This window comes from Coregonus lavaretus (assembly GCF_964263955.1).
Source record: "Coregonus lavaretus genome assembly, contig: HAP1_SCAFFOLD_1294, whole genome shotgun sequence".
NCBI lineage: Eukaryota > Metazoa > Chordata > Actinopteri > Salmoniformes > Salmonidae > Coregonus > Coregonus lavaretus.
Genome location: NW_028160574.1, coordinates 22715 through 42500, shown reverse-complemented (window position 1 = coordinate 42500; position 19786 = coordinate 22715). Strand labels below are relative to the sequence as shown.

The window sequence follows — 19786 nt, the reverse complement described above, 5'->3', positions numbered from 1 at the left end:
AGTCGTTCAATGCCTGCACATCTCTGAAGGAGAGAGGGAGGGAGCTCGAGTCAGGGACCATCAGACTTTTTTTGTTTGTTAATGCAATTTAGTTAACATTCGTAGCCCCTGGGCAACATACTTCTCTGTTCCACCTGCCATTATGAATGCCTTAGTGTTAAATGTTTGTAGATGTGTTATAGACAGTGTTTGTGATTTATTTGTTCTAGATAGATTTACCCTATAATATCCAGAAGACGGCGATCGTCCTCATCATCCATGACACCTGGGAGAGCAGAGAGAGGGATGAGGTGGGAGGAGGGTGGGATGAGAACAGAGAGAGGGATGAAGTGAGAGGAGGGTGGGATGAGAGCAGAGAGAGGGATGAAGTGAGAGGAGGGTGGGATGAGAGCAGAGAGAGGGATGAGGTGGGATGAGAGCAGAGAGAGGGATGAGGTGGGAGGAGGGTGGGATGAGAACAGAGAGAGGGATGAAGTGGGATGAGAGCAGAGAGAGGGATGAGGTGGGATGAGGGCAGAGAGAGGGATGAGGTGGGAGGAGGGTGGGATTAGAGCAGAGAGAGGGATGAGGTGAGAGGAGGGTGGGATGAGAGCAGAGAGAGGGATGAGGGCAGAGAGAGGGATGAGGTGAGAGGAGGGTGGGATGAGAGCAGAGAGAGGGATGAGGTGGGATGAGGGCAGAGAGAGGGATGAGGTGGGAGGAGGGTGGGATGAGAACAGAGAGAGGGATGAAGTGAGAGGAGGGTGGGATGAGAGCAGAGAGAGGGATGAAGTGAGAGGAGGGTGGGATGAGAGCAGAGAGAGGGATGAGGTGGGATGAGAGCAGAGAGAGGGATGAGGTGGGAGGAGGGTGGGATGAGAGCAGAGAGAGGGATGAGGTGGGAGGAGGGTGGGATGAGAGCAGAGAGAGGGATGAGGTGAGAGGAGGGTGGGATGAGAGCAGAGAGAGGGATGAGGTGGGAGGAGGGTGGGATGAGAGCAGAGAGAGGGATGAGGTGGGAGGAGGGTGGGATGAGAGCAGAGAGAGGGATGAGGTGGGAGGAGGGTGGGATGAGAGCAGAGAGAGGGATGAGGTGGGATGAGAGCAGAGAGAGGGATGAGGTGGGATGAGAGCAGAGAGAGGGAGGAGGTGGGAGGAGGGTGGGATGAGAGCAGAGAGAGGGATGAGGTGAGAGGAGGGTGGGATGAGAGCAGAGAGAGGGATGAGGGCAGAGAGAGGGATGAGGTGAGAGGAGGGTGGGATGAGAGCAGAGAGAGGGATGAGGTGGGATGAGGGCAGAGAGAGGGATGAGGTGGGAGGAGGGTGGGATGAGAGCAGAGAGAGGGATGAAGTGACAAAAAATATGTGTAATGGGAGGAAGGATAAGTGGAAGGGGGAGATATTCTATTAGGATTTTAACTGTATACATTCTGTTACTATGCTAAAAATCTCAAATGCAATATAAGTGTTCTTATTTAAACCCCTCTTACTATTCTAGATTGCTGCAACAATTCTTATGAATGCTACTGAGCACTAAAGAGTTAAGGAAAGTAATGTAGAAACATAGGCAGTGGGCCAATACAGAGGAAGTGGTGTGTGGTGACAGTTTGTGAGGACTCAATAAAACACTCACAGCCTTCTGACAGCCAGCATGGAATCATTAATTAACCACCACCCTTTATTTTCTGTGCTGGAGTGGAGGGGGGCAGGGTGAGAGAGAGATGGGAGAAAGATGGGAGAGATACAGGAAAAGAGAGAGGTTAAGAGAACAGTATGTGCAGTGTTGCCCCTATCCCTCCACCTAGTATCCAGATTCCCTGAGAGTAATAATATATGGCATTTTAGCAGATGCTCTTATCCAAAGCGACTTACAGTCGTGTGCATACAACCCACTATTCTGGCGTTGCAAGCACCATTCTCTAGCAATTGAGCTACAGCAGACCGCGATAAAGTGACGGTCCCGAACACTACCCTCCTCCTGCACATTGGTCGTCTCTCCTGTCACCTCCCATAGAATGAAGATGGCCATCGGTGTAAATAACTCCACCCTGTTCAATTTAAAGGTTGTTTGAGAGTTGAACGTTTAGAAAGCATTTGCTTTGTTTTATAGCCAACATTCCACAGAACTAAGTCCTATGATGTTGACCTTCTATCATGGCGGAAGGGGACATAAAACAGTGAATAGCAATAGTATTGGGACTATTCTCAAGGCGAACCTGTTATTTGGTTCATTCATAGAGCTGCAATGCAAGGGTTAAACAAGGTGGGGCTTTGAAAAATGGAATGCCAGTGTAGGGGGCCTAATATACTGTGATGTGTCCAATTGCAGCAACATGAATTTTTCTGACTTATTTGTATAATTCATTCGACGACATGTCGAATTACAAGTCTGATACGTTGTATCAAGTCCGTGATGTAGCCTCGTTTTCTCGTTTCAGTCTGTGCAAAAATGTAGCAAGTCTTTGAAACAAAATGGCGACTCCACCACCATCTTTGTTTGAGAAAGAATAGCCTGATGAGGTTCAAAAAGCAATGCGACAAAGTCTCAGCTACAATTTAGTAGTTCGATGTAGGGAATTGCATGACTATAGTTGATCCGAAAATCTAACTGGCCGTTTTGAAATTGTGAAACTAGTAGCATTTTCAATATCTGGTCTGCTAGCCTGTTTTTGTCCTTCACATGACATCTAGCTAGCTAGCATACGCAGATAAGCGTGGCACTTTATATGCAGCTTTCCACCCCCCAAAAAAGGAAACAAAATCAATACATTTTATTTCACAAATTAAACCGATACACGCATTCTTGGATGGTCCCTTCAAGTCTGTTGTTACCGTTTCAAAGAATTTTAGTTGAAAAGAACCTGATGGCGTCGTAGTAAACGTTGGCTACTCGACTGGCTAACCTTAGCTAGCTTTATAATGTCCCTCTTCCCATTTCAACATTGGGGTTATTTTATGCCATAGCGGCAAGCTAGCACCACTAAAAATAAAATATATACGTGTCAAAAAACGTTAACTGTCCAAATGTACACGCAGTGTCAAAAAGGCCTGACAGTTGCCTTTGAAATATCGAAGATTTGACTAGTTAAAGTTGACAGAATGTGGGAAAACAAGCAGCTAGCCAAAACGTTGTCAGTTAGCTAGCTGGCCAATAAATGCAAAAAGAAACACAAAATATAGCATTTCCTCTCCCCCTCCTACACCTCGCCCAGTGGTCAGAGTAGGCGTATAAGAAGAAGAGATAGCTAAACCAGCTCATCCGAAGAATAGTCGAAACATTTTGCTCCAATTGAATTCCGACATCGCAATAACACCCTCCCAAATCTTAGCATTGTGCTGAGTCGAACCGCTAGCTAGCAACGACAGTCGTGGCACAGCGCTCAACCTTTGGCGTGGTTTAGAAAGCCAGTTAATGTACAGCTTGCGATTTTATGTCCAAAAATAGACTGAATCGCATTCGAGCACAAAAAGCCTGTCCTCCCAGCCTCTAGCTGACGTGCTCGTTCTCTGTTGGGGTAGACGAGGGAGGCTACCATTTGACTTCTACAGTATTTAGCTCGTCTGCCAGCATGCAATGCAAAACGTCACATTTCTCTCGATTTGCTGAACAGACGTATTTCATTCGTGGAATTTACGAGAGCGCGGAGTCTTCTTCATCAAGCAGCTCTTCCGGCTACTTATTTGACCGCGGATTTTTTTGGGATGGTAAACTTCGGCCTGTTCTAGGTTAGCTCCGTTGTCGCCTATTTAGAATCGTCGGATAGAATTCGTTGACACGGCTAACAGACTAAACAGTGTCGAGACATAAATATTTATTTAGATTAGCATAACATAAAGACGACTGAAAGAAGGCAAACCATTACTCCTGTCTCATTCTTCTTGAAACCCAATATCTCCATTTGGCAACTTTTAATTTGCTCCCCCCTCCTCCTCCTCCTCCTCCTCCCTCCTCTCCCACTCATACATTTTTCTCACTGTCCCTGTTCTCTCAGATATATTTCTCTCCTCTCTCACTCTATTCCCCCCCAGAAGGAAGGGAGGAAGGAGGTTGTGTGTGTTTTTTCCTTGAAATTTTATCACAAAATTATAATACACTCAAAGGGAAACTCACCGTCATGAAAAAGCAGTGCCTTGTCAACGGGGTTTCCTCGCCATCACAGCACGGGTAGTCGGGGTAGTGCCGCTCCAGCAGAAGGCAGCAACATCAGAGCATTCTACAGATAGCATTGCAATATTCTATAGTACTCACATAGGACAACCAAATAGCCACTAAACTATAAATACTGAAAAACTATGTTCTACCGTTCATTGTTATTATTTTTTACTTTCATAACAGTTACATCATAATTCTCCCATATGAATAGGAAATTGTTTTACTGTAGACTTGGCTATTATGAACGGTAGGGGGCAGGTCACTAATAGATGCCACACCTTGATGTGGCTGATAAAGTAATTGAGGAGGATTGCCTGCACATTGTGACTATAAAGAGATCAAAACGAGGGCGTTATTCCACTCATATACCCTCCAGGGGCATATAGGAGGGCGGCAACAGATTTTATAAGTAATCCTATTCATCCTATTCATAGTGCTGCTCTGTACACCATGTTTCAGTCAGAGATTGGGGTCATCTACATATACTGTAATTCAATCTATTCTGGTGTACATTGTGTGAATTCATGTAGGCCTATTCTATTCCACATAATATAGACCCATTTCATATACTTGCATCAAACAGTTGCATGCATCAAACAGTTACAGCTGTCTACTTTGGAAGAGTGCAGTTATTCCTCCCTGCATAATAATACAAAGTTACTGTATATGAAAGTGAGGTGGGTGTGACATTGAGGAATCAATATACTCTTCTACATCTACTGTGAAGGTGGCACATATACTATTTTACTATTCTGAGATTCGTCTTCTATTCGCCTAGATTAAAACCCAGGAATCCTTCCATTTGTTTTCGCAGTAAGGCAACATGGGAATCATTATAGATGGATATTTGTTATGGGCTGCAGAAACAATCATGTATGAACCTGTGTGGTCTGGCTGACACTAGCTCTCGTGGGCGTGGGGAGAACGTAGTCAACAGCGTTCCATAATCCACCAATTAAATGACAGTATAGTCACAAGAGGGGAGGGACTTATCCAATGAGAAGGCCGTTTGTTACGAAGCGACATCATCTCTTCCGCATTTGCCGGTACAAACAACATAAGCAAAAACATGGATGTGGAGAGTGGTATTTGTCAGCGAAACGGGGACTCTGGTCCTAGTGAGTTCGGCGTTAAGATCCCCGAGAGGATGCTGAAACGGGAACAGGATAGGCTCGAGGACGTGGAGAGAAAGAAAGAGGAGAAAAAGAGCCAGTCTGTCACGGAGGAGAAGAGTGGGTTCTTCACCGCGACGTTCGGCAGCGAAAGGGCGGCTATCGAGAAATTACTGGCTGGCTGCTCCGGGGCTACTGACCGCGCCCTTGCCACCCAAACCTTAGAGGAGGTGACTACTAAAGCACAACAGCTCCAGAAGTTTCTTAACGATAGCATGGTGTTTTTACCGCAGTACGAGCTGAGACAGGCACAGATGGCGCTCCAGAAACTACAGAACTCTCTTGCCGAGAAGAGAGACGAGATTATCCCCAAGAAGAAGTTCTCCTTTAGGTCGCGCGCAGCAAATGCACCCAAAGTAGATCCACCTGTCGCGAACCCAGCGCCACCTGTAACGCCTAAGGATTCTGGCCGAACTAAAGTGGACGGAGCCATAAGCCCCCCAGAGCAGTGCGGCTTCTCCCACTTTGAGTGCCAGGTAAAAGTCCCTAACATAACAAGTTTAATTAAGTCATTTCTCATGAGAATGTTTGTCTCTAGTCAATTGTGGTGTAGATTATACTATTTGCAGGTGTGTAGTTTAAATGTCTGATGACCACTTTTTGTTTTTGGCAGGTGCTGACCAAGTCAGGTGAGGAGATCAAACAACAGGATGTTCTCCTGACCCACCTGACCAATTGCAAGGTCAGACTCCTGGGCTCCCCCAGCACCGTCCACATCAAACACGTCCAGAACTGTGAGATCTTCTCAGGGCCGGTCTCCAGCTCTGTATTCGTGGACCACTGCACTGGCAGCACCCTCTCCTTCCCCTGTCAGCAGCTACGGACGCACCACACCACCGACACACAGGTCTATCTGCATGTCACCAGCCGCGCCATCATAGAAGACTGTCAAGGGGTGCGCTTCGCCCCTTTTGCCTGGTCCTACACAGGTCTGGACCAGGACTTTAAGGTGTCTGGTCTGGACCGGGACAGGAACAACTGGAACCAGGTGGATGATTTTAACTGGCTGGCCATAGGGACCCAATCACCTAACTGGTCTGTCATCCCAGAAGCTGAGAGAAGAACTGAATGGGACTCCTAGAGACATAAAGAAAGGAAGAGCCTTTCAGTCAAACAAATGAATAGTGTTTTCTTATTTTCTAGATTTTATGCAGTTGACTTCACAACAACAATCACTCAGCCCTGATGGTGACAAAGCCTTATGCTACTTTGCTTTTCATATGATTTAATGCTGATGGGTTATTTCATAATGTCTTGACAGGGTAATATTGTCATGTCGTTCATGCTGCCTGAAAGCTTTTTAATATTTACTCACAGGGAGAAAAGGTTTACACATTACTGATTTCTCACAACCCTACTCTGAGCAGTTCAATTAGAATGTTAACAACAGGTAATGTCACTAACACCGTTTGTTACACGTTCATTTAATCAGAAAGGACCACCTTAGTCCTTAGGAAAAAAATGCAGCACCTTAATATGTTTACAAACAGTCACTGTTCTCTCATCTGACGAAGTGGTCTTGGTGAGTGTTACTAAAAATGTAAATAAAGGGTTTGGGTGACACCAACTAATCTGTCAGTTTCTTATGTTTGTCTTTAATGGTGGGCAACGCCAGGGATGTGGGTTCGATTCCCACAGGGGGCCAGTATGAAAAATGTATGCACTCACTAACTGTAAGTCGCTCTGGGTAAGAGCGTCTGCTAAATGACTAAAATCTACATGAAATATTTTAATAAAACAGTTTGGAGCGGTTTCCTGGACGCATATTAAGCCTAGTCCTGGACTAAAAAGCAAGTTCAATAGGGACTCTCCATAATCTGTGTATGGGAAACTGCCCCTAACTGTTTCTTCCCCTTTCCACATCCTGTCACCACTCTTCCCATGAGAAAGCTAACATGTATTAGAGGTACTGCAGCAGTGACAGAGCTGATCTCTGCCCTCAGGTACTCTAATACCAGTATGCTCCTCTGGTTTCTCTCTGTCACAAGTTCTGCCAACTACTGAAGATGTCATATCAGGTCTGCCGGCCTGTTGTGCGTCCCTGTGCAGCTCACATGTACACCTGCCATCATGTAGTTAATTGAATGCACTGACACTCACATAACCACACACATCTACCTTCTCTTATGAAGTGTACACATCACAATCCTAGCTTTGCTGTGCAGTGAAGAGGCCCCCTTTAGAAGTTCGTTGTTGGTTCACCAAACTGCCATCAGCATTACACAGATAGTTCATTCAGTGCAGACACATAAACACCTACATAGCTAAATCTGCCTGCTTCCTTACTACAGCAGGGTATATTACAATGCAGGATCGATGAGTTAGCCAACTAAAATAACTTTCTTTTTTTTAGAAATATAAGCTTGAAATGGGCATGGTTTAATTGTCTTAACAGCCCAAAACACATCTCAGTTTAGCTTTCTTAATGAACCAGAAAATCAATAGTTATTTCTGGTTGTTGATCAAATGTATCTGTCTAACTCATTGATCCTGCTTTGTAGTAGACCCCTCTGGTGAGAGACTGCCAGGTTGTTGATGTTGGCTGCTGAATGCAGGTGGAGCTAAGTGGGTCATGGGGAGACTTGTAGGAGCAACTCTAAGGATCCATTCTTCCAGAGCCTGTCTGTGAGGTGCTTACAGGTTTTTTGGTTGGTTTTATTGAATCGTCTCAGTGACTCTACTGCAAAAAACCTGCCTCGTCTGAACCCAGGGACCCATGTCAACATCGCAGCACATCTTATTTACACCTCCCTGCTCTCCGTTAACCGTTAACCATTAACTGTCCTCGTTTCCGGCCCCCGGTGCATTCAATCGGGGCGACCATGACCATGTGAACGTTCAAACCAATTATGTATCCTGGCAGCAGTTTACGGCCAGGCTCATCTTCTGGAGAGGGATTTCTGTAAATGGGATCAGGCTGCTCACAGGGGATTAACATGACGCACCTCCCCTCCGCCTGGAATCTGGAGGATCTTCCTCAATCCTCCTCCAGCCAGTGAAAGGGACATCACAATTAGCCTCACCTGTTGATTTGGACATTTTTGGAGGGAAAGTTTGGGACCGAGGCAAGGGGGAAAACCGGGGAAAGTGCGATACTGTGTTCTGTCATCCGTCTGGGTGAGTTTAGTGAGTTTTCTTTTTCAGGGTCCTGCTGCTATGGGAGAGGAAAGGGCCGTGAAGTAATAACAGCACTCCTCTTTCCTTACCTCTGCTCCTTCTCTCTGGGATGGATTACAGATCATTGGCTGTGCTGACACCCCTGCCCTGCTGGACGAGCTGCAGGAGAGACTGAGAGACCGAGAGAACGTCTGAAACCACCTAACGGGGAATCAACAGCTGAAACCACCTAACGGGAACAGCTGAAATTCTCAGTAGTGTATTTTCCTTTTAGGAGTCTCCCTAAATTGCCACCATGGCACTAATGAAGGTCAAGTTTGACCTGAAGAAGCGGGTGAAACTAGCCCAGTTCCTATGGCTGATGTACTGGTTCTCAGTGATGGCAGGCGTGCTGGTCTTCAGCATGGGGCTGTTCTTTAAGATCGAGCTGCGTAAGCGCTCAGAGATGATGGACAACAACGAGAGCCACTTTGTCCCTAACTTACTAATCGGCGTGGGGCTGCTGGCCTGTGGGATCAATGCCATGGGAGGCAAGATCTGCTATGACTCCCTGGACCCCATCAAGTTCTCAAGGTGGAAGCCCATGCTCAAATCCTTCCTTGTCTCCTGTGTGGCTTTCAATTGTCTCCTGGTGCTGACGGCTCTGCTCTGCTTCCTAATGAGGATCCCTCTCCAGTTCACACTGGCTGAGGGCCTGAAGAACGCCCTGAAGTTCTACAAGGACACGGACACGCCGGGACACTGCTACATGAAGAGAACCCTGGACCAGATGCAGATGGAGTTCCGTTGCTGCGGCAACAACAACTTCAGGGACTGGTTCGAGATCCAGTGGGTCAGCAACCGCTACCTGGACTTTGGTGCCAAGGAAGTAAAAGAGTGAGTCATGATATTAGCAACAGATCTAGGATCAGTTCTAAAGCTAACCCAACCCTATCCCTATCCATTAGGTGGTTATCATGCAAAACTGACCTTAGATCAGTGTTAAACATAGTGATGTAAGTTTTATTTTAAATAAGATGCCTCTATCATAGGCCCACACCAACAAATGTTATGAATGGAGATTGCAGAGTTAGTTTATGGGGGGTTCACTGTTCTTAATGGGTGTTCAGTGTAAATGGATTGCAGGTGCGAGGAGGGGGAGGCTAAGGAAGATAAAGGGTCACTTTCTGTTATAAGGTTAAGGAGGGTTACAGGGTCAGTGGATTTGAGATTTTAGTGTTAGAGGTGGTGATGGTGGTGTGTGCATGTGGGTTTGTTTAAAGGGTTACTGAACAGTGTTGGGCTTATGGGAGGTGGGGGAAGGGGATTCAGTCATTAGTGTGCAGTAATAGCGATAATGGTGGGGGGGAAAGGGGTCAGCTTTCTGTGAGAGTTGAAGGGGAATGATGCAGGGGTCTGTTTTGCAGTGTGTCAGGTGTAAGGTGTGTTTGGATGCAGGTGTTTGAAGTGTTGGTTTTCAGTGTAAGTCATACCAAGTGTGTATTTGTGGTTGTCAAAGGGGGCAGTTTTCGTCATAAGTGGTGTAAGGTGTACATGCACCCACCCATGTGTTTGCGTGAATGTGTGTGTGTGTGTGATCCTGTGAGTTCTTAGTGGCTCCAGCCCTACTTTAATACACCTCATTCAGCAAATCGGTCCTGTCTAGAGTTGCCTATCCCTGGTCTGTGTCAGCGTTATCATGCATTTTCAGTATTCCCAACGGAGTGTTATTCTATGTCTGTGTTGTTGGGAATGACTGGAAATTATTCATATCCCTGTCACTCTCTCTCATCTCTGATCCCTTCAGACTATTCTTTGCATGACTCTGATTTAGAACTGCCCTACAACTGTCAATCACAGTTGAAACCCCACTGCCAGACCACCCAAAGGCCAAATGCACACTTCCTGCTACAGAATCAGAGAGATTACCGCTGTCACGGTCAGTCCAGTCAGTCTCACTTTATGGGGATAATCCCTATCTACTCAGACGATCAACAAACTGCTTGATTGATTACCTGTCAACTACAACTATGTTGACAAGCCACAACTAGGTTAACTAGCTACTACTGTATATCCAGCCATCGATTAGTTAGTATGCAGACTAATTCCATTTAGGCAATTCATCCTCATTCGAAGTAATGGATCAACCATCAATTTATGAATTTAATTTCAATACATCCTCTGAAATGCCCTCTCAGTGTAGGAGAGGAAAGTCACTCTGAGAGAGATCCTTCGTAAGTGGTGTGCATCTTGATCTTCCATAATCTTTGGTTGTCATTTCTGAGTCCGTGGCAGATAGATGTCTTTCCAATGAAGACGTGTGTCCAATGAGAGTTGCTGAATGTTTTTCTCATCTTCAGTGTGCTCATCTGTTTGTGTTGGAGACCGAGATTTAGTGAAAGTATCATCGCTCCTTCCCAATGTAAGCAGAGTACATTCTTCATTCTCAGTTGGCTCGTGCACCTTTGTTGGAAAGCATGTGACAGTAATCGTTTGCACTGTTTCTTCCCAAATCCAATGTGAGGAGAGCAGAGTATTCCCAGTAGAGAGGGGCTAATGCGGTTAATTCCATTCAAACAGCATGTGAGAGACTGATAGACCTTCATAATCCTCTCTTTACCAGGTACACTGTGAACTGATTTCAGCTCTGTCAGAAACAATGCAAGCACTGCAAACCCTCTATCATGGAAACTGCACGAAAAAGCAGTGTTAGGTTGTGTCAGGGTTGTGTCAGGTCTTTCAGCCTAATACTACCTTTCTAAATACCGATAGTTCACTAGGACTTCATCACGCTTACAGTACATTATGATGGATGGATGGATTGGGTAGTGCTTTTTATATATATTGACCCTAAAATCTGCCCTTTGCCCTCTGACCCCCAGTCGCTTAAGCAGTAATGAGAATGGGAAGTACTTGATGAATGGCTACCTCATAAGACCTTGAGCCTAACACACAACACACTGACCCTAAGCCATAACACCTTAACCTCTGCCCTTTGCCCTTTCACCCCCCAGTCGTATCGGCAGCAACGTGGATGGGAAGTACCTGATGGATGCCGTTCCATTCAGCTGCTGTAACCCCAGCTCCCCGCGGCCCTGCATCCAGTACCAGGTGACCAACAACACGGCCCACTACTCCTATGACCACCACACTGAGGACCTGAACATCTGGAAACGGGGCTGCCGCGACGCTCTGATTTCCTACTACGGCGGCATGATGAACACCATAGGAGCCCTGGTGCTGCTGGTCACTATTCTGGAGGTAAGAAAATATAGTCTGTAGAGCATCTACAGATGGACTATCCAAATGAAGTGGCACTAAATACTCCCTCTCACTCGCTTGTTAAAAGGCGTGGGGTGTTTTTTGTGATGAAGTTTGTCACTGAGAGTTGACAAAGATGCCCCAGATGCCTGGCTAGATCCAGAATTCCTGGCATAGTGTCCTCCTGTACTCTCAATGTTCATTTCCACACCTCCCTCCACCTCCCTCCACCACTTCCACCTACCTCCACCTCCCTCCACCTCCTCCCTCCACTTCCCTCACCTCCCCCACCACCTCCATCCACCTCCTCACCTCCCTCCACCTCCTCACTCCACCTCCCTCACCTACTCCACCTCCCTCCACTTCCCTCATCTCCCTCCACCTCCCCCCACCACCTCCACCTCCCTCACCTCCTCCACCTCCTCCCTCCACCTCCCTCACCTCCTCCACCTCCCTCCCCCACTTCCACCTCCTCCCTCCACTTCCCTCACCTCCCCCACCACCTCCATCCACCTCCTCACCTCCCTCCACCTCCTCGCTCCACCTCCCCCCACCACCTCCACTTGATTCAGGTGTGTTACTGCTTTTGGCAGGTGTCTTATTGCTTTTGTCAGGTGTGTTACTGCTTTCGGCAGGTGTGTTACTGCTTTCGACTGGCACTAGTCTGCAACCCCCACCGTCCTACGCAGCTAAATGGCGGCCCTTGAACATACGCTGTGTATTTCGTGGTGCAACGCTCTCTTTTCAGAATAAATTCACTTAAAAGGTATGAGAAAAGTGTTACTGTAAAATTGCAAAATTGGCATCTTTGCTGTTTTTTAGTATTTTATTGGTATTTGTAATACATGTATTAATACTGATGGAAAAGCTCTGTTCTAGAAAACTTGCAGTATTTAAAGAGGGCTGAACTTCCTGATTTAGCTTTGGTTTCAATTCACCTCACTAGGAAGCGCAACTGAGAGCGAGACTTGGATATTGGAGGCTTTGATGTGGGTGTCTCTGGTGTGTGTGTGTTCGAACATAGGAAGCGTTTGTACTTTCACTCTGCCAAAACAGTACACAGCTACATTCACTCACCCTTCCAGATAACTTGAAACAATCTGACCAGAGGTGTATACTATGATTTAAGCTAGATCTACTCAGGGTTTTAGTTATCGTTAATGCCGTCTTTGGCGTGCTTTTCAATGCACAAGCACTCTTTCCCCCACACCTATCAATAAAAGCAAAAGTTTCTGTGCAAAGTTTCAAATGCATTCTGTCATTACTAAATGTGTAACGTGATAGGTATTTTAACGTTACTTTTTTAAAAACTTTTTTATTATTATTAATAACATATTTAATCAATCATCTTCGTCAAATTAAAGGGATGATGACGCAATCTTTGCGAGAGGGAGGGAATCTGATTTCATTGGTCCTTAACTCGCAGCTCGGACACTTCATTCAGAATAGCGGGATGAAGGATTTGTTACCTGGCTGAAAGGTGAGCAACTTTCGTGGTACCAGTTATCTCGAGTTGAACTCAGTTGACCAAAGTTACTTCACTAACTCCTCAAACCATGTACAGGGCTCAGGTCTTGTGTCTGGAACTGTCAAAATTGTTTTGGCTTTGGATAGCTAGGCTAGTTAGGTACATCAATAAATTACACTATGTAAATGAGATAATATTTTCATGTTGCACATGTTTTTGTTGTCTCATTAAATGCTTTCAATATTTGTATATGAATTTCTACAATTTATAGTTGGTTTGAGGTTTTTAAGTCATTGAAATTTGGAGCTATTGACATTTATATTGTCCCGTGTACATTGTGTAATTTACTGATGGTCCCTAAAGAGTCCCATATGGATATCAAATATCAAACATTTCAAATTGACCATGGTCATTAGGATAGGGCCATGTGCAGCTGCACTCTGAATTGATAAATACTTGGGTGCTGTCAGCTGTGGGCAGGACCAACCCAAGGAAAACTGTTATGGTACCCTTCATTCTGTGACATTCCATTTTTTCCTAATTATCTTGCAAATCTCTGTTTTGGACGAGACTGACTCAATGACCAAATCTCTCCTATTTACACTTTGTAGTAGTCAATTATGACACGAGAATAAATGTTTCTGACTAATATGGATGCCACATAGGCCGTTTTCTACCAGAGAAGTTGTTTATTGCCTTCAGTTGCTCTTTAACTTGTCCTGAAAACATGGACTTGGACTCAATCTGCTGAAGCTTATCAGGGATAAAAACAACCGGAGAGATCTCCTACCTGGAATAGCCATGGTTACGCAACTGTCTCCATGGTTTTACCTTACCTATAGCTTTGTCAGAGGGGTCATGCTAGAAGGGATCCAGCTTTTGTCAAATTAATGTCAGATTTGACTTTTCGTAGCAGGTTTGGAGAATTAATGTAGCAGGTTAGGGGAATTAGGTTAAGGTTAGGAAAAGGGATCAAATGCCAAAAAATCTACTTTTGACAAAAGCTGGATCCCTTCTAGCCATGACCTGTCAGAGGTGGAGGGATGTCTTACGTTGGGGGAGGGACCAACTACATTTACATTTACATCATTTAGCAGACGCTCTTATCCAGAGCGACTTATAAATTGGTGCATTCAACTTATGATAGCCAGTGGGACAACCACTTTTATTTTTTATTTTTTTATTTTTTATGGGGGGGTGGGGAGGGGGAGGGGGGGTAGAAGGATTACTTTATACTATTCCAGGTATTCCTTAAAGAGGTAGGGTTTCAAGTGTCTCCGGAAGGTGGTCAGTGACTCCGCTGTCCTGGCGTCATGGGGGAGCTTGTTCCACCATTGGGGTGCCAGAGCAGCAAATAGCTTTGACTGGGCTGAGCGGGAACTGTGCTTCTGTAGAGGTAGGGGAGCTAGCAGGCCAGAGGTGGATGAACGCAGTGCCCTCGTTTGGGTGTAGGGTCTGATCAGAGCCTGAAGGTAAGGAGGTGCCGTTCCCCTCACAGCTCCGTAGGCAAGCACCATGGTCTTGTAGTAGATGCGTGGAGTGTGCGGAGGAGCGGGGTGACATGAGAGAACTTGGGAAGGTCGAACACCAGACGGGCTGCAGCGTTCTGGATAAGTTGTAGGGGTTTAATGGCACAGGCAGGGAGCCCAGCCAACAGCGAGTTGCAGTAATCCAGACGGGAGATGACAAGTGCCTGGATTAGGACCTGTGCCGCTTTCTGTGTGAGGTAGGGTCGTACTCTGCGAATGTTGTAGAGCATGAACCTGCAGGATCGGGTCACCGCTTTGATGTTAGCAGAGAACGACAGGGTGTTGTCCAGGGTCACGCCAAGGTTCTTTGCACTCTGGGAGGAGGACACAATGGAGTTGTCAACCGTGATGGTGAGATCATGGAGCGGGCAGTCCTTCCCCGAGAGGAAGAGCAGCTCCGTCTTGCCGAGATTCAGCTTGAGGTGGTGACCCGACATCCACACTGATATGTCTGCCAGACATGCAGAGATGCGATTCGCCACCTGGTTATCAGAAGGGGGAAAGGAGAAAATTAATTGTGTGTCGTCTGCGTAGCAATGATAGGAGAGCCCATGTGAGGATATGACAGAGCCAAGTGACTTGGTGTATAGAGAGAATAGGAGAGGGCCTAGAACTGAGCCCTGGGGGACACCAGTGGTGAGAGCACGTTATGCGGAGACAGATTCTCGCCACGCCACCTGGTAGGAGCGACCTGTCAGGTAGGACACAATCCAAGAGTGAGCAGCGCCGGAGATGCCCAACTCGGAGAGGAGGATCTGATGGTTCACAGTATCAAAGGCAGCGGATAGGTCTAGAAGGATAAGAGCAGAGGAGAGAGAGTTAGCTTTAGCAGTGCGGAGAGCCTCCGTGACACAGAGAAGAGCAGTCTCAGTTGAATGACCAGTCTTGAAACCTGACTGGTTTGGATCAAGAAGGTAATTCTGAGAGAGATAGCAGGAGAGTTGGCTAGAGACGGCACGCTCAAGAGTTTTGGAGAGAAAAGAAAGAAGGGATACTGGTCTGTAGTTGTTGACATTGGAGGGATCGAGTGTAGGTTTTTTGAGGAGGGGTGCAACTCTCGCTCTCTTGAAGATGGAAGGGACATGGCCAGCGGTCAAGGATGAGTTGATGAGCGAGGTGAGGTAAGGGAGAAGGTCTCCGGAAATGGTCTGGAGAAGAGAGGAGGGGATAGGGTCAAGCGGGCAGGTTGTTGGGCGGCCGGCCATCACAAGTCGCAAGATTTCATCTGGAGAGAGAGGGGAGAAAGAAGTCAAAGCATAGGGTAGGGCAGTGTGAGCAGGACCAGCGGTGTCATTTGACTTAATAAATGAGGATTGGATGTCGTCAACCTTCTTTTCAAAATGGTTGACAAAGTCATCCACAGACAGGGAGGAGGGAGGGGGAGGAGGAGGATTCAGCAGGGAGGAGAGGGTGGCAAAGAGCTTCCTAGGGTTAGAGGCAGAGGCTTGAAATTTAGAGTGCTAGAAAGTGGCTTTGGCAGCGGAAACAGAGGAAGAGAATTTAGAGAGGAGGGAGTGAAAAGATGACAGGTCCGCAGGGAGTCTAGTTTTCCTCCATTTCCGCTCGGCTGCCCGGAGCCCTCTTCTGTGAGCTTGCAATGAGTCGTCAAGCCACGGAGCAGGAAGGGAGGACCGAGCCGGCCGGGAGGATAGGGGACGTAGAGAGTCAAAAGATGCAGAAAGGGAGGAGAGGAGGGTTGAGGAGGCAGAATCAGGAGATCGGAAGGAGAAGGATTTAGCAGAGGGAAGAGATGATAGGATGGAAGAGGAGAGAGTAGCGGGAGAGAGAGAGCGAAGGTTGCGACGGCACATTACCATCTGAGTAGGGGCAGAGTGAGTAGTGTTGGAGGAGAGCGAGAGAGAAAAGGATACAAAGTAGTGGTCGGAGACTTGGAGGGGAGTTGCAGTGAGATTAGTAGAAGAACAGCATCTAGTAAAGATGAGGTCAAGCGTATTGCCTGCCTTGTGAGTAGGGGGGGATGGTGAGAGGGAGAGGTCAAAAGAGGAAAGGAGTGGAAAGAAGGAGGCAGAGAGAAATGAGTCAAAGGCAGACGTAGGGAGGTTAAAGTCACCCAGAATTGTAAGGGGTGAGCCATCCTCAGGAAATGAACTTATCAAGGCGTCAAGCTCATTGATGAACTCTCCAAGGGAACCTGGAGGGCGATAAATGACAAGGATGTTAAGCTTGAATGGGCTAGTGACTGTGACAGCATGGAATTCAAATGAGGAGATAGACAGATGGGTCAGGGGAAAAAGAGAGCATGTCCACTTGGGAGAGATGAGGATTCATGTGCCACCGCCGCGCTGACCAGATGCTCTCGGGGTATGCGAGAACACATGGTTAGATGAGGAAAGAGCAGTAGGAGTAGAAATCAGACTCTAGATCTAATGCTGGCGGTTATAAGATGACCAATCAAAAACACAGATAGTTTGGAGTGATACCGGAAGAAGAAACAAAAAAATGGAGGAGTTTGCAACGGCCGTATGGCTTTGAAGAGGAATCATGGAACAAGAACAGGAATATTGGGACAGGGACACATAAAGGGGGATTTCTGAGGCGTAAAAAGAGGAAGAGGAGGTGGAAGAGAATAAGGAAAGCAGAGGTTGGATTTGAATCTGAGGAAGATGGTGATAAAAATGGAGATGGGGTGTCGAAGAAGATTGGTGTCAAGTGCAAAAAGAGTGAGCCGTGTTCCAGTCCGAGTTCTGGAGGAGAAATTGAAGTAAATGAGGGTAGGTTGGTGGAAGGTGTCGTGAAGCTCTTGGAATCTGAGCTTGGCATCGTTGGACATGATAAAAAAATAATCTGGTCCAATAGGAGTGACATTTTTGGAGAAAGTGGACCCTTGTCTTTTGGCGGATCCATTTGTGGTTTCAGGGTGGGAATCAGTGAAGGTAACCTGTAGTGGACTTGTGATATTTGTTTGTGTTTCTTCTGACCAGAGGGAGCAGGCGCTCCGTGTCACGTAATTTGGGTCAAGATCTGTTTCGTGCTTTGCTATCAGGAACAGGATCACCATTGAAAGGAGTGATTTCTGGGGTAGCGTTAAGTGTGGAGGTGGAGCAATTGAAGTTGAAAATTCCTGGTGTTTGTGATGCCCGCTGTTTGGTGCGACGCAGACCTGATGGGGAGTGTGGTGAAACAGAGGAGTCATTGTCTGTCCTTTTGAGTCAGTCTCTACTGACAAAGTCATGTTATCAGTTATCCTGTTAGAGCTTTAATGCTTTAGGTGCAACGTTTATGGTCATGTCACCGCAGTGTGTAGGAGGGAGATTCTGAGATGTGGGAAGTGTGCAGGAGGGCATGGGACAGAGGGATGTGTAGTTTTGGTGGATAAAGTTGTGTGTGTCAACTGTAGGGGTGCTCATGTTGCTGGGGTTCGGAAGTGTCCGGTGTGAGAGAGGCAGGTTGAGGTGGCCAGAGTCAGAGTAGTGCAGAAGGTGTCATATACTGAGGCAGTGAAGAAAGTAGAGGAGGATGGGTCAATGGTGAGGGGTCTTGAGAGGATCCCTGTGAGTAGTAGTTTGTGTCAGAGGGTGTTTCGGGCTTCAGTAAGGCTGGCTTCTTAGCGTTCATAGCAATGGTTATCAACTCTACCGCAGAAGTGGAATGTAAATCACAGAAAATAGATGTTGTGGTGGCAGCTGCAGAGAAGTATTTGGGCATACGAGATTTGACTTCAGAAGAGTTACAGGGTGTGTTGAGTGGTGGTGTCCAGTCCTCCCAGGCCTTCGGCATGGTGCAGGAGCAAATAGGGTCAAAGTAGTGGAATGGGGTATGTGTCTTTTATTCGGTCCTGTAGGCCTACACAGATGCTACTACATTAGCCGGTGTAGCGAACTTATGATTGCTGTTGCCTGTTCCCTGTCAGTGTGATTCTCTGTTTTTAGCTAACTCTTTGCTTCAGACGGGTTTGATGCGTTGACTTGGAACATAAGCAAAGCTATATTTCAGTTGCTGAATGTTAATTGGTGTGCTCCGTTAGACGCGTCAGCCTGCGCTAACAGCTATAGCTATCTCTTTCAGTGTCTACCCCTGTAGGTTGGTTAATGTGGGATAAGGTTTAGTTATGGTGGGTTTTCACTTCCAGTACATGAGCATGTCGCTGAAGCTAGCTTCTACCTCAGGCCAGGTGTAGCTCTTCACCCAAGCCATATATACTGTAGCTCTACACCCAGGCTAGCTGTAAGTCTTAGCCCAGGCTAGCTGTAACTAATACATGTCTCTCTCCATACCCTGTAGGTTATTGTGACGATCGGCCTACAGTACGTGAACACCTCCCTGTCCAACCTGGCCAACCCAGAGGACCCAGAAAGTGAGAGTGAAGGCTGGATCCTGGAGAAGACGGTGAAGGAGACATTTACTGATATTATGGACAAGATGAAAGCCATGAGCAAGGGTAATGTAGTGGACGAGGCCGGAGTGGATGGTGTCGCCACGGTGAGCTGAACAAGACACGTTGACACAAATTGAGACCACTCCCACCGAAGGGAAGAAAGGCAGATTGACCACCTCCTTTGCATTTATTACACAAAATACACACATGATACACACATAATTCACACATATTACACACATAATGCACACATAATACACACAAAATACACACATAATACACACATACATGCACAACACACACAATTCTGTCCATCTGAAGGGAAAACTGAAATGGACACAAATGGACTCTTTAGTACATGTCAGCACTTACGACATTTTGAATGTACGAATGCATGAATGTATGTATAAGTTACATTATAACCAATTTCCAATATGCCCTCCCCCAATCCAATACACACAGACTCAAACACAATACACACTTTTTCTAACACTCATACTTTTTCCACACACACACACACACACACACACAGACTTCCTCCAACCCCAACTTTGCTACTCTGCTTCAGTTCCCGTTTGATGGGAGGCTTTCTCTGTGTGTTTTCTTACATTCTGCATAATTCTGCTCAATTTCATATTTTATAACTTTATTTTTATCCCATTATTAATCAAACGAGGGTGAGAAACAAAACACCCCCCACTGTCATGTCAGATGTTTTGCATTGTACTGAGAACATTTATGTTTCCTATGTAATTTTAACAGGTTAAGAGTAAGGTCAGGGAAGCAGGTATG

General features: G+C 46.4%; 3 protein-coding genes across 3 annotated transcripts in view; 2 read left to right on the top strand and 1 right to left on the bottom strand.

The window, feature by feature from the left end:
* The window catches only part of LOC311121661 (BRD4-interacting chromatin-remodeling complex-associated protein-like), a gene marked incomplete at its 3' end in the record, with an annotated part of 8774 nt that extends 4640 nt beyond the window's left edge, over positions 1-4134 (bottom strand). The window contains exons 1-4 of the mRNA XM_084196117.1: positions 4091-4134; positions 1613-1669; positions 220-265; positions 1-23 (exon numbers count right to left, since the gene is read on the bottom strand). The exon at positions 1-23 is cut by the window's left edge and continues 26 nt beyond it. Coding sequence (XP_084052243.1) covers positions 1-23; positions 220-265; positions 1613-1640 — 97 coding nt within the window. The 5' untranslated portion in view covers positions 1641-1669; positions 4091-4134. The remainder of the gene's footprint in view (positions 24-219; positions 266-1612; positions 1670-4090) is intronic.
* Positions 3072-6562, top strand: LOC311121657 (tubulin-specific chaperone C-like). Its single transcript, XM_084196113.1, has 2 exons — positions 3072-5780; positions 5918-6562. The coding sequence occupies exons 1-2, from the start codon at positions 5202-5204 to the stop codon at positions 6383-6385; spliced, it is 1047 nt and encodes a 348-aa protein (XP_084052239.1). The 5' UTR covers positions 3072-5201; the 3' UTR covers positions 6386-6562.
* Positions 6563-8716: 2154 nt separating this feature from the next.
* On the top strand, positions 8717-19107 carry LOC311121663 (peripherin-2-like; the record flags this gene model as incomplete). The annotated part of the gene is made up of 3 exons (XM_084196120.1): positions 8717-9297; positions 11415-11661; positions 18901-19107. The coding sequence occupies 3 exons, from the start codon at positions 8717-8719 to the stop codon at positions 19105-19107; spliced, it is 1035 nt and encodes a 344-aa protein (XP_084052246.1).
* Between the last annotated feature and the right edge of the window lie 679 nt (positions 19108-19786).

Excerpts from the sequence above, each read along its gene's own strand:
- LOC311121657 (XM_084196113.1), top strand. The coding sequence starts at position 5,202 with ATGGATGTGGAGAGTGGTATTTGTCAGCGAAACGGGGACTCTGGTCCT. Across the intron at positions 5,781-5,917 it reads TCTCCCACTTTGAGTGCCAG|GTGCTGACCAAGTCAGGTGA; the intron begins GTAAAAGTCCCT and ends TGTTTTTGGCAG.